This window comes from Astatotilapia calliptera, chromosome 1 (assembly GCF_900246225.1).
Source record: "Astatotilapia calliptera chromosome 1, fAstCal1.2, whole genome shotgun sequence".
NCBI lineage: Eukaryota > Metazoa > Chordata > Actinopteri > Cichliformes > Cichlidae > Astatotilapia > Astatotilapia calliptera.
The window spans coordinates 30,304,394-30,321,447 of NC_039302.1; the positions used below are offsets into that span (position 1 = coordinate 30,304,394).

General features: G+C 39.1%; 1 protein-coding gene across 4 annotated transcripts; it reads right to left on the reverse strand.

The window, feature by feature from the left end:
* Positions 1 to 3,469: 3,469 nt before the first annotated feature.
* nod2 (nucleotide-binding oligomerization domain containing 2) lies at positions 3,470 to 8,763 on the reverse strand. Of its 4 annotated transcripts, none has more exons than XM_026173849.1 (12): positions 8,469 to 8,763; positions 7,608 to 8,167; positions 7,258 to 7,311; positions 6,996 to 7,122; positions 4,967 to 6,740; positions 4,734 to 4,817; positions 4,567 to 4,650; positions 4,404 to 4,487; positions 4,246 to 4,329; positions 4,025 to 4,108; positions 3,828 to 3,911; positions 3,470 to 3,600 (listed from the first exon to the last, which is right to left on the reverse strand). In XM_026173849.1, exons 2-12 carry the CDS (start codon positions 8,091 to 8,093, stop codon positions 3,528 to 3,530), a joined length of 3,018 nt encoding a protein of 1,005 aa, XP_026029634.1. In that variant the 5' UTR covers positions 8,094 to 8,167; positions 8,469 to 8,763; the 3' UTR covers positions 3,470 to 3,527. The 4 variants fall into 4 exon arrangements, with proteins under 4 accessions (XP_026029634.1, XP_026029626.1, XP_026029652.1 ...); XM_026173841.1 differs by having other exon boundaries at positions 8,465 to 8,763; XM_026173867.1 differs by lacking the exon at positions 3,828 to 3,911 and having other exon boundaries at positions 8,465 to 8,763.
* Between the last annotated feature and the right edge of the window lie 8,291 nt (positions 8,764 to 17,054).

The window sequence follows — 17,054 nt, forward strand, 5'->3', positions numbered from 1 at the left end:
TACATAATAGCAGGTCTCACTATCACTTCGTAAATCATCCCTTTCATTCTTGCTACTATTGTTCACACCAACTCTCACCTCGACCCACTCCCGCCTGCATACGCTTTTTTCTCCATTTCTCTTGTGCACTGTGCATTTCTTTGAATGGTGGACCCCAGATATTTAAACTCATCTACCTTCACTATCTCTGCTCCTAGCATCTTCATATTTAGAAGTTGTCTAATTCGTCTCTCTCTCATTCACACACAAATTCTGTCTTACTTCTACTGACTTTCATTTCTCTTCCCTTCACCTACACCTCTCTTCACCTCTCCAGGTTCTTCCACCTGCTCTGTACTTGCATTACAGATCAGTACAGATCAGACTCCTCCATGAACTCTTCTGTCAACTTACAACCATTTGGTCAACCTGTGTTGTTTTTAAATGTGCTTATGAATAAATTGATTGATTGATTGATTGATTGATTGATTGATTGATTGATTGATTGATTGATTCCCACCCCAACCTGAAACACATCTGTCTCTCCTACCGCACACCTCATTAGTGTCTTACTGTCTTCATACATACTTCTTGGCCACTGCCGACTTTCTCATACAGTACCACAGTTCCCTCTTGGCACCATCAAGTTTGTTCAGTATGTGACCTAAATCTATATTTCTATAAAACAAAGGGGGAATGATGTGCTGCTGCAATTTCAAGTGTTTGCACTACTGTCTGGGGCCTGTTCATGAAACAGTAACCAAAATAAGATACAACTCTTAGATCATACCATTAAAAATATTTTGCTTGTCATGTCATCTTAGGGTGAAAAGCATGTCTCAGATCAGTAGTTTGAGCTCCAGTTATGGCTTTTTTTTGTATTCATTGCTTTTTGGACTGACTACTTGTTACTATTTTTCTAAAATATAGAATTACTCAGTTTCAACTATTACTATTCACAGTATTGTGACCATTCATTTTTTTTTTAAAGAAAATGACTAACCTACACAGCATGACTACTTTTGTTTTACAATTAGTACAAGGTGAACTCTCTGAAGCAGCTTTCTTGTAGTTTTTTAAGCAGTCTTTTGGAATAACTCTCCAGGCTTCTTGAAGGACATTCAAAGCTCTTCTTTGGATATTGGCTGCCTTTTGTGTCAAGCTGATCCCTCAATGCTTCAGTAGGGCTCTGGGAAGGCCAATCCATGACTGATGGTGTGTTATTCTATCTAGGTCTGCTTTTACTGCATTGCCAATGTGCTTGAGATCATTGTCGTGTGATCATTGTAGTGCATTATTTTAAATCTGACAGTATTTTTCTGTTTTCTTTATATAATCATTTTTGACAAAATGCCCAACATCACTGGTTCAAATGCAGCTGTCTCTGAAACACAGCTTTCGCAAAGGTTTACAGATGGCTGTAGAGATTCACTGTTATACCTCTTTCCCTCCGTATCTCTTTTCATGCATATATACTGTTGCTGATTTGAAATTAAAAAAATACATTTGGTTTGATCAGTCCATAAGACCTGTTTTACACATTTTTAGTCCAGGTTTTTATATTCTGGCATAACTCAGTTCTTTCTCTCTGTTTCCCTTCTTTGACTGAGACCATGTAACAAGTCAACCACCCTACTATGCCAGTAGAGGTTGAATTAGCTCCAGAATTTAAATATCTTGGGGTCATTATAGACCCAACATTATCCTTCAAGAGTCACATAAATAAAGTGTCCCAGGTACTTAAATTTAATGATCGAAATTTTAATCATATACGTAATAATTTAAATATGAATGTTGCAAAAACTTACTTTTACTCAATGATCATCTCTCATATGGACTATTGTTTGACGTCCTGGTCACTTGCTTGTCCAACAACACTTAAAACTATTGAAAACATTTATAAAAGAAGTTTAAAACTACTTGACAAAAAACCAACTTCCCACCACCACTGTCATGTGTTAAAAAAACATAAATTACTGAACTTCAATAACTTAGTGAAACTTAAAAGAGTGTGTTTAATATATAAAGTCTTACACTCCCTTGCTCCACCACCACTAAAGCAGTTCATTAGGCATAAAGAAAGCTCAGACGGGACCACTCGAGCTTCAATCCAAGGAGACTTGTTTATACCCCACAGACGGACAGCATTTGGGCAGAACGTCCTCTCTGTTAAGGGTGGCCATCTGTGGAACAGTCTTTCTCAACCCATTAGAGAATGCTCGACATTCAATTTGTTTAAGGCAAAGGTTAAAAACTGGTTATGGACAAATCAAGTGTGTGATCATGTATGAGTTGTATAGTTTTAATGTTTTATTTGGGAACAGAATGGTGTGTATGTGTAAGTTTGGTGATGGAGTTTTTATTATGAATGTATGATGAATTTTTATGAATTATTATGTCTATTTTTTATGTTTAAGGACAACAGATGGAAATTAGCCTTTGGCTGTAATCTGGCATGTTTACATTCATGTAAAAAAATTTTTTTACATTTATGTTCATTAACATGCACTGTTCTAAATAAAATAAATAAATAAATAAATGTTCTCACCTTATGTGAATCTGATTCAAGTACTTTAGCTGCATTTATTCAATCAGGATTAACAGAATGGGAATTATCTTTTTATAGGATGTTTTTTTAATTACATATCTGCTTAATGAGCATTATATTAAAAGACAGAAAATAGAAACCAGTTTACACACATGACAAAAACAGGTAACATAGACAGCATAAATATAGTATATAGTGTAAAACAGAATACACCCAATTTCCACCAAACATTCCACAGAGTTGTAAACTCATTCCTACAACAAACAACCAGAAAAAAAACATCCAACAAAATGTGCTCTATAAACTTTTCTGCTGTGATAAGTTTTAATAAACAAAAATTGAAACTTGTCATGTCAGTAATTTCTCCTTTTAACTTGCACAACAAGGACTGTAAGAATACTCTTTGTAAATGTCCCAGACAGTTTTCTGTATCAGTACAGTAAAAACATACATCTGATCTGATACAGAAAATTGTTTTTCTTTTTTTCCCACTCCAAAACAGCATATTTGCCTCTGCCCTTCTATGCAAACTTCAAATGTAACATTTTTTGTAACCTTAAGACAATGTAACTGGACATGTGTAGCTGTTTCTGACTGAAGGATATGAAGGTGTTACAACTCTTCCATAACGGTAACCACAGACTATACAGTCTTACATTCTGTAGTAAAATTTCACACCTCTTTCCACTAACAACTACAAAATAAAATAAAGAAACAAAAAATAAAAATAACACTTCTGCTGTTACTATGAGTAGTAGAAGTTGTGTTGGTGATGTAAAAGGTAGTATTTGTTATGGTATAAAGCAATGCCACACCACTTCCACCTATAAAAACCCAATAAAGAGGTGTATGTATTTTGCAACCTTGAAAAAACACTGATCCAAATTTTTTTAAACCCTATTACACATATTTTAAATCTCAAATAAAAATAGAAACTATTCCTGTAATAAATAAAATACATTTTCTTGCAAAGTAAAGTCATTTGCCACTGTAATACAAATCAGAAGATCAGTCTTGATTCCAGTTGCTTCATTTCTTCTACATCCTCCAAACTGAGATCATTGTTTCTTAACCTATAATGCAAAAAGAAGAGACAGTAGTAGTAAATAAATGAACAGGAGACATGGGAACAAAAACAAAGAAAAAGAATATTCTAGCTTACACCAAACTGATGCATTTTTTTCTTGGCACTGAAACTGACAAACAACTTGTCTGGATGCAAACAGTCCAAAAGTGGATGCTCTAAAGAATATAGGGAACTTTGTATTCATGAGTGTCAGGCTTGCTGAGCATTACATACCATACCGATGTCACATATGTATTGTGTTTAAGGGCTTGAATCAGACATTCAACCCCTGTTCTGGTTATGCAGTTTTCTGTCAACCTTTAACAGGAAATAAGAGGGTGGAGCATTTTAAGCACTGCTGTGCAAGCAGTGGTTACCATCAAACCAGACTGCTATTGGTAATCTGCATACAACTTGTGTCTAACACTTACCAAAGTTCCTGCAGTGATGTGCTCTTCCTGATGAGATTAGCGAGGGCACATGCTCCTGCACTCCCTACACCATTGCCTACCAGGCTGTAAGCAAAATGTGCAGGGATGCGTTTTCAAAAACAACTGATAAAGCATCCTAACATATCATGTAAATAGCACATTCATGGTTTTCATAATGTGAAAGTTAAGCAAACATGTTCCAGAATTATTGCAAATCTTACCTTAGCCACACCAGAGAGTTGCTTTTCTCAAGACTACTAGCAAGGGCCTCAGTTCCTGCATCACCTATCCTATTGCCCCATAACCTGGAAATGCAAAGAAATACTGTAAATGAAAATTCATCAACAATGAAACATGACATTTTATGGGAAACACTTACCCTAAGTACGCCAAGGTTTGATTGACTTTCAGTCCCTCTGCCAGCTGCGTTGCTCCTTCTGCTGTTATGTTATTGTTGCCTAGCCTTGAAGAGAAGAAGGTTATTTGTTAATCTTTTGGTCATTGGGCCAACAGTAGAGTCACATTTGATGACAAACGCTGACCTTAAAGAAATGAAGACCTGCTTGGTCTTCAATAAATAAGAAAAATCCTGCATGCAAGCATCAGTTAATTTGTTGTTGAAGAGCCTGGAAAGAAACAAAAAGATTTTGAAAGTTGGCTGATAAAATTTAATTTAACTGGCAGTATTAATCATCTTGATAATACATACGCAATTTTCTGAAAGCTGTCACACTGGATGACTTTAGCAATCAGTTTGCGGATGCCCTCATCTGTAATGTTGTTATTTCTGAGGCTAAGGAAGGAACAATAGGCATTTCAGAATAAAAACTGCTCCTCTCTTAGAGTGAAAGCAGTTAGAGAGTTTGTTCACTCTAATGAATTGGCGTTCAATCTATTAACCAAGGAAATTTAACAAAAGAGAAATGTGTAATTTCCACTTACTAAAGGGAATTGCAAATGTGCATGCAGGGGAGAAGCTGTTCCACTCCAACATCACCCACAGAGTTGTTGTCCAGCTGGAGGCCTACAGGATTTCTTAAGTGCTGGAGCACATAAGCAAGCGCAGTGCACTCTACAGGTCCGATATTACAGTATGTCAATTTCAGATGGTCCACCTCCAACTTGCTCATAGCATCTTTAGCTATCTGACTCTCCTGCATCTCATAGAGGCATTTTATAAGCCACACAAAGTCGGGCATTGCATGCATGCTCTTCTTTTCCCCTTGTACAGGTTGGGGAATGGACCTAAAGTGTTTCTGAATGCCTTTGGAAAGGCATTTTGCCACCTGTCTGGCCTTTTTTTCCACCGCAGCGCTGGGGCAGCAGTGGAGCCACAGATTTTGATGGCGCTGGGACAATAGTCCAGACACAAACATGGCTGTGATTTGCAGATTTGGTGTCTCTGCTGCTTTACTTTCCTTCTCTGAAGCTTGCTGTTGTTGATCACTGGAAGGCAAGCAGGCTCCAAAGCAGACACGGGTCAGACCTGTCTCCCTCATGTTCTCTAGCTCAAAGAGCTTTGGGATAACTGAACGGTTAGTGTTACTTGACAAAACAATGAAGAGAGCAGCAAAGAAACATTGCAATGTCACATGACTGAATTCATAGCACTTGGAGTGGGTAGAGGACATATCTTTGCTTTTTATGAGAAAAACCATGCAGATATCCTTTTCAGTTACACCACATGCTTCAAGGTCTGTACCTGAAAAAATATAACAGGTGGATCTTATCCCCTCAAATGCAAGCTGTCCAAGAAGAAGGACTGTTTTTAGGTGCTCCTGTAGCCAGCCTAAACCCATCGTGCTCTTCAGAGGACTTTGGTGCTGGAGAAAGTGCTGTAAGATCATCAGGTAAACATCTGTAATTGTTTTGGGGCTGCCTTCTCCACAGCCCAGCAGCTCCTTGTGGCACTGTGAAACTATCCAGCAGAGAACTGGACTGTGACAGAGTCCAAGTAAAGCTGTGTTCGCCTGCATTGACTCTAAAACCTTAGCGGCTACAGTGGGGTCCCTGTGATGTTTCCGTACAAAACAGTCAATCCCAGCTGGGGAAAACCCTTTCAGGACAACCTCTTTGCGTAGGTGCTTCTTTAACAATGGGCTCACTGCTTCTGAACGGCTAGTGACCACTTTCTGCACCCCCTTCATGAGGGAACCCTGGATTAAGTTGAACAATAATACATGAACAGGTGCACGCTGGGTGGGGCAGCAAACTCTGTGTTCATCTGTAAAGCTCTGCTTGAGCTCATCCAGGCCATCAAAAGTGAACAGGATTTGATGCGGGTGGTCCAAGATGAACTGGAAAATTTCTTCTTGATTCCGGTCTGGCCAGCAGCAGTGCTGAAACAACAACTCCTGGACTGACAGTTCATTGTGCTCTGAATTCAACCTACGACAGCTGAATGGAAATAGAAGGAGAAAGTCTTGAAGGGCTAACCCTCGAGCCCAAAGCAAGTGCAGCCTCTGGAGAAGGGTGCTTTTTCCACTGCCTGCCTCCCCAGATACGAGCACTGTGTCGGCCTCCTCATTCACTATACCCGCCAAACCAACGATGTCTTCCAATCCCAAAGGTCCATGGGCATTAACTTCAGCTAGTTCCAGCTCGCCGTCAGTGTAAATGTCATCAAGAGACATATGGCTAGTTCCCCCATAAGTGCTGAGAAAGCAGGCCTGAGCAGACACAGAGCTGCTCAGCTTCTTCTGGTACTTTAAAAACTCTGTGAAAGAAAAATTTGTGAAGAACAGATGGAATGAGTGAACAAGTCATCATTTCATACATCCTGTATCTCTTTGGTAAAATGTGGAACATGCATAATCTTGTAATATAATCTGCCAATTTTGTGTTTCAAAGTATAACCAGAAACCTTCTGTATTTCGGACATTATTCCCATGAGGGTGATCAAGGATAGCTTTACTCATAAAAACAATACATATTGCTGCGATTTTAAACATTGCTTTTTACAGTAACAGACCTTTGGGAGGAGTCAGTTCCCTCTGGTTAAGTGGCAATCCAGGTTCTTGTTTTTGGTGAATGTACTGCAGGAGAACCGATGCTGCTAAATCACCTCTGGATCTAACATGGTCAAGCAGACGCCTTGCCTGATTGATCACATGGACATGGATGAAAATAATAAAAAGTTTATTTTTGACAGTTATTTGGATTGTTGCAGAGTTATATAAAAGACCAACTTACATATTCATAATCTAATAATGCAACAGCAGAAAGAGCTTTACCTTGCTTAGCTTAGCACAAAGACAGGCACCAAGTGGTAAAAACCTTGCCTGGATCTATACAAAGGCAGCAAGATATGTTTACCAGTTTTCTTTATATTATTTTATATTACTTGTATAATTACTCAGGAATATCAGAATAGTATTAGATCTATTTAAAGTATAGTATTGACTGATAAAGTAACATAAAAAGTAACAAAAATACTCCAGCACTTCTGTCTGTATGACATCTAAGTATCAGGAATTCAGAAATAATGACAAGCTTCATTCCAAGACAGTTTAAAGGTAAAGAACAATTGCATGAAGTTGTCAAACCACATTTTAACAATGTGACATTCAGGTGCTTACAGTACCTGTTGGGTGGGAGTATATATAGGTAACCGCACTTCATCACAATCAGCTGAAGAAAAGTGACCCGAATCCAGCAGAGCTTCTAGAACACCATCAACACAGCCCTGAAGCTTGTGGACAAGGCTCGGTCGTTGAGCCAGAAGAGTTTGATTAGAAGTGCTCTGACGTTCATCGTTTTCTTCTAGATTTGAGCAGGATTCGGAGAAAGAGAGCCCCACTGCCTGTGCTTCAGGCAAAACCAGTTTGAGAGCATGTAGAAAGAGCCCACATGTGTCCACACCCTTTGTATAGACCAGATCAAGCAGCTGTCTTGCATTGGTATACAGTGTTCTTCCTGGTACCTGTATGTTCTGGTAGTCCTCCCATATGAGCGCCCCCTGGGCAAGCAGTATATCCAGAACCCTCTCCAGATGCTCAGCTGACCCACTGCTGCACAGTGCATGCAGTATCTTCGTCCTTTGTTTAAGCACTAGTTCCTCGGCAAGCATTCTTTCTCCATATCAGTGCCCATGCTCAGGGACATTCAGTTTGTGGTTACTTCTGCTTCTTGTGGTGTGAAAACCTGTCACAGCAAATGGCCAAATGTCAACATGTTACTATGGGCCAACTAGAGCTTCCTTCTTTCTTTTCTAACTCTGTTTTAAATACCATACAGCAGTACATGTCATTTTGTGCGTCTTTCTCTTAAGCCATAACAAAAAGTTAAACCAGAATGAAAAGAATATATGGCTACCATTACATACACATCAAATGTGTTGCTGGTCCCTTTAAAACATGTACAAGTACGGAATAGCCGACTAAGCGACCTCAATTGCAGACGTAAGTAACACAAAATAAAACCACAAAAAAGAACACTTACTTACTTGGCTTTCTTTCCTCCCTCTGTCATACGAACAGAGCCACTGTAGAGTTATAGGGTCCTACCTCTTCCCTATTCTGCAGCTGAAAGTGAAACTTGCCCTGATTCCAAGTCCCTCCCATAATATGGTAGCTAAATACAGGCGGAGATGTGGCATAGACGCAATGGTCAACTTTCCTGGTGCTTTCCAAACAGAGCAAACAATGGTGACTTGATACTTAAGGTTGGTTAAATATAGCTTGCCACACTCAAGCGCTTACATTTCACTGAGACTTCCACATCCTCTTGTCTCGTTTGCAAGATACTGCATTCTTCAGACCGCAAAGAGGAACTGCAGTTTTTAAAAAAGCAGAAGGTTGAATAGAAAGGGTAATTTGGGGTGGGATTTTTTTTCTCTCTTCTTTTAAAGAAAGTGGCGGAAACTTTTACGGGTCTTAGGTATTTCCAATCCCCATCGCAGTTTGGTGTTGCAACCACTTGATGGAACTATTGCATAAGAAAACAACATGGTGTCGGCACAGATTTTCCACTTTTAACAGTTTCTTTTTGTATCACTAAAGCTGTCTTCTTCGAATCAATTCAATCAGAGCTCAAACTGTGTCTGTGGGCACAAGATACTGCGGTTCAATTAGAAATCAAGCAGAAAATCCCAGCAGATTCATAAAGAGGTTGTAGGAAATCATCTTGCTACGGTATCAGTTTTACAATGTTAGAACAGAAACTGAGAACCTGCAGTGTAGGCTGCATGCTGTGCATCTGATCTAAACTTCAAAAAAACCCAACCCTAAAACCGCACATAATGCTCCTTACTCCCTCTGCATTCTTTGAAGCTGAGATAAAATAGGTGCGAGAGTGACTTTTCGGGCAGTCATATATTTATCATTTTCATTATTACAGCTCCCTCCTGAGTAACATGATTAGCTTATTGTGTGTGTTCGCTGTGCCCTGTTCGAGAAAATCCTCAAACACTCAAGGGCAGGAGTAATCAAAGACAAACTGGAGTAAAACTTTCAAACGGGAGTTTCTCTTCTTCTTTTGCTTGTTCTTCTTGTCTGAAAACAGGCAACTCCACCAAGGGGAGTGTAATGCAGAGTGCTCTCTGTCAGGCATCTTACTTGAAGCTTTAAGGTGGAGTTCTGTTATCCAAATCACAGCAGGGGGGTCGAGAGAAGTTTCAACACATAAGAAAAAGGGTAAAATAATGTCGAAAATAAAAAAATAAAATACACACACGGTCCCAAAAGACATAGCTGTATATTTCTGTGCTCTGTTTAGAGACAGTTCCAAACACTTTTTTTATTGCAGGAAAAATATGTAACTCCACTTCATTTGTTTGGACTATATAATATTCTTCATTATTAGTATTATTTTTATATTATTAGGAGCTGTTTTGTTGTTCAATCACTTTAAAGACAACTATATATATATATAAAAAAAATTCTTTATCCTTCAAGTAGAGGTCCTCTGCCAGAGGCCTGGGAGCTTGATGGTCCTGCACAGTATCTTAGCTGTTCCTGGGACTGTGCTCTTCTGGACAGAGATGTTGCTCTTGGGATGTGCTGGAGCTTGGTGGTCACGCCACCAAATGCTGGGATTACCACTAAGACTACCGTTGCCTTCATCCTCCACATCTTCTCGAGCTCTTCTCTTAGCCTTTGGTACTTTTTCAGCTTCACATGTTCTTTCTACCTGATGTCTCTGTCATTCAGTATAGCTACTTCTATCCCTATGGCTGTCTTCCTCTGTATGTGTATGCGTGTTTGTGTATGTTATTTATTTATTTATTTTTCATGACAAGCTTGAAATCGCAAATGGCATCAAATTACGCTTGAACCACAGGATCTAATCCCTATCTTGGACTTTATTGGACATGAGTGTTAAGTCTTGACCCACCCAGCACTAAATAACCTCACCCACTAAATCAGCTTTAAACTGCATGTCTATGAGTAAGAGTGCAGCTCGGGGCTGGATCCTTCTCACTCCTGTAACAGAGATGGAATACTTTGGCTGCAGCCATTTTATCACTGTGCATTCTTTCTGTGCAGATATGAAAAGCACATGTTGTGAGCTCAGTGTTAAGCCAGGTGCACTGATGGGCTGTTTGTGTACTGATTGCTTTACCAGAGATTCAGAACTCCCAGAAGCAAGCCGGCATGTTTCATTTTAGTGTAATCTTACAGTTACACAAAGTTTGCTTGTTTTTAAAACATATGTAGTGAACTTTGAAACTACTATATTGCAAAAAAAATAACATAACATAACATGATATGACGAAATCAAACAGTCAAATAATCAGAAGCTGTAATTGATCACTGTCAGGGAAATTCGGTACAATGACACCACAAACATGAGCACACCGATTTGCATTATTGTTAAAATGCATTGACTTAAAATCAGTCAGCTAACAGTTTATGTTTTTGTATGAGATAGTGCTTCCTTAGCAGGTTACTGAAATTATAGTGGCACTTTGTCAAAAAGACTTTGGAAAACAGTCATATCTTTTTTTATAATTAAGTTTAATATTTGTTTCAGAGATCAGTTCCCATAACTCCTAGACATAATTCTCTAGGAAACATAAATAAGATGGAATATTAGAGATGTTTTAATCAAAATACAGAGAACTTCAAACCAGTGATGCAAAAAAAAAGCATTCTTCCCAGTGTGCTTGTTTACACAAGCAGTAAAACTTTTATTTTAACAGGTTGCAAACTAAAAACAACAAGGCAGCCATGTTATCTGTGGTATTGCAGGTTAAAAAGCTGAGTGTGTGGTATATTGACATGCTGTAATATTGCTTTCCACTGAGAGAATGGCTGAGTGAATTACCTCATTCAATTTCTAAAGTTAAAGTTGGAGGACAACTAGTGCAGCATGCATAAATATAAGCCATAAAATGCCTTTTATATTGGAAGGATTTATGTATAATTAGAAATAGCCTCTTCAAGCCAGAAAGACAAGTATTCAGCAGAGGAAGTGGATGGCGTCGCTTTCGGAGCTGACGGGTTAAGAGGAGCATGTGTCCATGATGATGTGTGTATGGGTGTGTGTGTCAATCAGGATTTAATTGACAGGAAGATTAAAGCTCACATCTGAGAGCTCCCTTTTTGCAGGAGCAGCCAAGTTGAAGGAGTCTGGTCTCCGGCATCTGCCCGAGGTTTAGGGTGCTGTGCTCAAGGTTAGCGCAAGCACCCTGCTGAGTGTGCGCTGTCTGAGATGGGTCCTACTTGTTGGACATTCATTATCAAACTCTGTTTGCGCCTTTCATCTGCAGCTCTTTGCAGCACTCAACGTAAACTACAGAGGCACCTTGCAGCTTGACACCTCTCCATTCAGTCTGTACCTTAAACAGCATGCTGCCACATCAAAGAGCTGCGGCTGCCTTTGATGTTGCAAAAAGAAAGAGCTCCAATGATCTACTAAAAACCAATGCAACTTTCTGGAGCCTTGTTTTATTCATTTGCTATCTCGAGAAGTCTGGAGTCAGCCTCTGGAAGTCCAGACAGATTTGGACTTTGAAAAAGTTGGACAGTGCAATTTGCAGAATGGCGTGAAAAGGAACAGTCTGCTGCCTTTTGTGTTGTTGTTGTGGCAGGGTTTATATCTTATGGTGAGCTATTTAATTCATAAGTTAAAGCGGATTAAGACTGAGTTTAGATATAAATGTATGTAAAATGGCAAAACAACTTTGCTCTCTGTGTTATTACATCAGTTCATGCAATAAAACTGCAAAGATCAGGCCACATATCAATATCACGGATCCTCTTAAACCTCTCATGCAGACTGCTGTAGATGCAAAACAATCTATTTTAACTTTTTAAAATGGACTCACCGTATAGCCTCACAATCTCTTTTGCTTGGCAAAGGTAAAATAAAGGATGCATAGAACATTGTTCTTTACTTCTGCCATTCATTTGACCAAGTTCTTCAAAAACATAGGGATCAGAATATACAAGACAAAATTAAACTGTGATCCTGTGTTTGTTGTTGTTTTTTTTATACCCAATACTAAATAACATAATAATAACTTAATAAACAGATTGTGTTTGCTTAAAATGTTCACATTGTTCTGGAGTTATGATATATAAGAAATACTGGACTAGTGGAAAAATAACTTTCAGTCCTATGCACGAGCCACCACAGCACCAGAGCTAAACAAAGTCATTGCCATCTTAGTAATTACAGGATGAATTAAATCCTTCTAATTATGATTTCATCAGCTATAACAAAGGAATTGTCCAAAATGAAAAGTGGCATTTAATGAAAATGAGTTCTGGGTCAGTCACACTGAACTTTAACACTTTGTCAGCGTCTTTCCTAATTGAATGAACTTGACAATAATTGAAGTGTTTTATTTTTGCCCTTCTTTAGACACATAAAAGACTGCCATGGCAATTAGCTTTAATTCTCTATTTTCCCCTTTTCTTTTCATGCTCTTGAGGAGGCTGGGACCGGCATATTCCGATCATTTGCATTATCCAAAGCAAATCTGCTTTGAAGTTCTGAGATTCTGTAAGAAAAAAGAACCACTTATCCCACATGAAAAAATGTTCAAAGCTCATAAATTCACTGGAACAGATGTACATTATCATTGGATTTGCCTTTCCCCCTCTCTTTGCTCCTTTATTGGTAATAGACTACCTCATGTCCTTCTCATCCTTTAGCGTTTAGCATCTTCCCTTTACAGAAGCTAGCACCCTGCTGTGCCAATCCACACTTCAAAGCTTTTTGCCTATCTGCTGGAAACAAAGCACAGAGGACATCTTATGGCAGCCTCTCATTTCCCCATATTTAAGTCAATATCATTGCGTCTTGCCAGTGGTATCACAGAGATGGGGTATTTCTAAAAGACCATTCCTTCTAACCCATGTCTCCTAACAACTCAAATATAACACGGTACACATTCACAGCAGCTGTTTATCCTATTATAGTCCCAGCTAATGTGGATTTTTTCCATGACAGTCACCAGACTCTTCATAGCCTTAAATATGGAATAACCACACACATGGTTATTATCTCAGTAATGACTTTAAACTAAACATAAAAAAAATAATCAAGGTTTAGAAAAATCACTGTGTCACTATTAGGAAGTAAACTCTGCTGTGCTGAGCTCCTCACCTTTAATTACACTAAGCAACTGTCACTTTCAATAATATCCTCTTAGCCAACAGCACACTTAAATACCTTTATGATGTGCAGTGCTGAGAGAGTGCAGCTCTTTATTTTCTTCTGTAAGCTGCTTTTCTTGGTAATTGTTCACTGTAATTGCTGTTAGCAGAGGTTAGGTATGGAGGCCTATCTGCTCCCACCACTCCCCCTGCCAGTGGCAGACACCCTCAGACATTGGTGCGTTGGTGGTTCTTGGTGTCCGGGGATGAGCGTTCAGGTACGCACCGGAGACCAAGGAAGACCAACAGAGGGACAACCGTGCCACTCTCCCGGAAAGAGCTGAGGAGAGCCCCAGATGAGGGGTCACTCAGCAGCCGCGGAGCAGAAGCCGGTGAGCTCCGCCGGCAGCCAGCTGTGCCAGAGTGACCGAGCCCCAGGCCCAGAGGCTGAGGGCACCCCACCCCCCGAAGGGACCTGAACGAGCCCCAGGCTCCAGGCCTCGACAAGCAGCAACCAGGAGTGAGCCTGTGCTCTGAGGGCCTCTGGATGTCTGGAGCCTGGATCTCCTCCATACCTGCTTCATGCCCTGGAGGACGGGGCTGTGGCTCCCCACACCCTCTAGCAGATCATTACATGAAGGAACCTTTTGAATACAAGCACGCTCATGCTCACAGGTATACACACGAGTGCTCACAGACACAAACTACACCCTTTTTGATATATGTATTTTTTGTTTGTTTGTTTGTTTTTGTTTGTTTTTGTTTTTTGCCCTTTATCACCATTCCTCTTCCCCGCTGTTTTTCTTTCCCTACCTCTCTTTCTTTCTCCCTTTTCTTTCCCCCAGTCATGTCTGTCCCGTGTGTAGCAAGTGAAAATAAAATAAAATAAATAATAAAAACAAAGGTCAATCAAATGGACCAATACGGCAAGGGATGGTCCATTTGGTAAAGTAAATCCATTGGGCATCTTTCTTGGCCTTTAGACGATAATTCTGATGGCAAAAGAACCAAACGGGACAGGCCAAAAAAAAAAAAAAAAAAGAAGTAGAGTTTATGTATAACTGACTCTGTGCCACATGCTCAGACTTTCTATCTATGGTGTAAGCCAGAAGTTGACCTTCCATCCATCAGTACCTCTAGATCATTTGCACGTATTTATATTGACTATTTTTATTAACTAGACTTTAAACTCATATCGGCACTCGAGTTTGCACAGCATATAGCATTCAAGGATAGAGAAGACCTGATTGCAACTCTAGCAATTAATAAAATGCTACTACTATTGCTATAAACAATAATAGTAATAACAACTGAATTATAACATTATGGTTTAACAGCACACAAAAACACTTTTCAGGTGGATGAAAATGTAATGAATCTGGTTGGTAGACCTTCCTATTTATTGTAATTTATCTTAATTTGCCCAACAGTTTTTAAAGAACCACATAAGCTCAGCAGTAACTCATCATCATCCTCAAAAAGGACAATTAAAGTCTATTACAACTTGCCAATTAGTAGTAATGGAAATCAATACTGATATCTCCTGACACCTTGAATAATTCTTGCTATGTCTGCTTGCAGACAATAACAAGTTGCTAGTTGTTTAAAAAAAAAAAACTGTTGGAAAACTAGACATCTGGATTGCGTCTCACAATGGAAAAAATCTTATATTTCCAATTGTCATATGACACAAAGCCCATATCAGCTAAGCTAAGAATAATGATATAATGATATCTGTTTCAAGTTTGGCTTTTTTGGAAGTCACATGATAGTAGTCCCCAGCCCATGTGAGTGAATCCAAAGCCTTTTTTTAACTGCAGGGCAATTATTGGGCTCAACAGAAGAGGCGAGAGTTTCATAAAAAGCACAGTGGGCAGCATTGTAAAATGAAAAAAAAAGCAAAAAAAACAATGTCCGTCTGTACTAACGAGCTTATAAAGAAAGAAAGAAAGAAAAAGAAAAAGAACTGCAAAAGAACAAAGGTGGCAAATGTAAGACCACATATTTATTTTGCTTGGCTGGATGATAAATCAGTAGAAGAAGAACAATGAGAGCGTAATAAAAAGGGGAAGTCATTGCATGTGGAAAACCATATCTAGATCTGCTTGTTGACTATAACTCCAAGAGCTGAGAAATGGTACAACTTCAAGTTATAGGCTTATAAGGCTTATACACAGAGATCATTTCAGTTAAAGTTCTTTATGAAATGACAAAAAAATCGTGGATGTTCAGATCTGTAGAGGTTAACAAAGTTGAAATGAACAGTCAGTAGTAGATCACCTTTCTTAAGACCTCCAAATTTGGAACTTGCAAAGCATGTTCTACATCCTTAACACTTTTACCTGCCACACTTATGAAGTGTCCTGAACCAAAGAGATTGAGCAGCAGAGACAGGCTTACAGATGGGAAGAAGGCACTGTCTCCAGTGCCGTCATTTCAAAAGGCGTGAATGCATTATCCAACCGTTACTCTGCACTGGAGGAGAAAATCTCCATGAACACCAAGGCTATTACCAACATATGTGAAGAGTTGAAAGGAGTGGAGATCAAAGTCAGTAAAAAAAAAAAAAGAAAAAGAAGAAAATGTCAGAAAAAAAGAAGAAGCAGCCTCATGCCAGGCTACAGAGAAAAGATGATGCAGTAGGATACAGTAAGAAATGACACTTTCAGCTATATGGCATCTGAGACTCGCAATGTAGATGTATGGACTGTAAGTTTTTGAACACTTCTTCTTCTTCTTTTGAGAAAAGAATTTCAGGGTTCATGTAACAAAACATCCATCTATGAACCCGGTCTGAAATTCACATGTCTAGAATAAATTGCAGTTGGTGGTTTGCGAATTTTAATAAAGGGCCTGAAAGCTCCAGTCAAAAATGGTCAGCTGGTGTTTCTTTTACTGATTGCTCTGCTCTCTTGGTTTTCATTAGTTATGGACAATGCAGCTTTACACAGGGCAATTATGGCATTTATTAGCTTTGCCAGGATCTTACAAAAGATTTCTGTTTATGATGAGCGATGCTCTCCGTGATGCTCACTTGCGTACTCTTTAAATCACTTCAGAATTTTTTATCTGTATACAATGTGATTAAAAGCTTGTGGCTAACAAACTACAGCTCTGCAGGAACTATTATGCTCTTTATTATACTTCAGAATTGCTTTCAGAGGATGACCGCTTTGAGTTCGAGAGCGTTTCTTTAGTTTGTATGCACCTAATGATACACCTCAGGCCAGGACTATACTTTCCTTTCCATCTTTGAAATTTAAAAATCACTAGGATAAGTACAAGTAAGCCTGTCTTATCCCAGGTGGTGACTAAAAGTGCATCTGATATAAATGGATGACCATGTGGAGATTTCTCAAAATCTTAACACTTGGAAGGTTAAAACTTTTCGTGTGATCTGTTGATGGCTACAAACATGTGAGTTCAAACAAATACTGTTATGTATATCTTCCTATGTATGTTTTTCCTCCTTAACCTTATGCAGG

Excerpts from the sequence above, each read along its gene's own strand:
- nod2 (XM_026173849.1), bottom strand. The coding sequence starts at position 8,093 with ATGCTTGCCGAGGAACTAGTGCTTAAACAAAGGACGAAGATACTGCAT. Across the intron at positions 3,912-4,024 it reads ACATCACTGCAGGAACTTTG|GTTGACAGAAAACTGCATAA; the intron begins GTAAGTGTTAGA and ends TTCCTGTTAAAG. Across the intron at positions 3,601-3,827 it reads ACATATGTGACATCGGTATG|GTTAAGAAACAATGATCTCA; the intron begins GTATGTAATGCT and ends TTTGCATTATAG.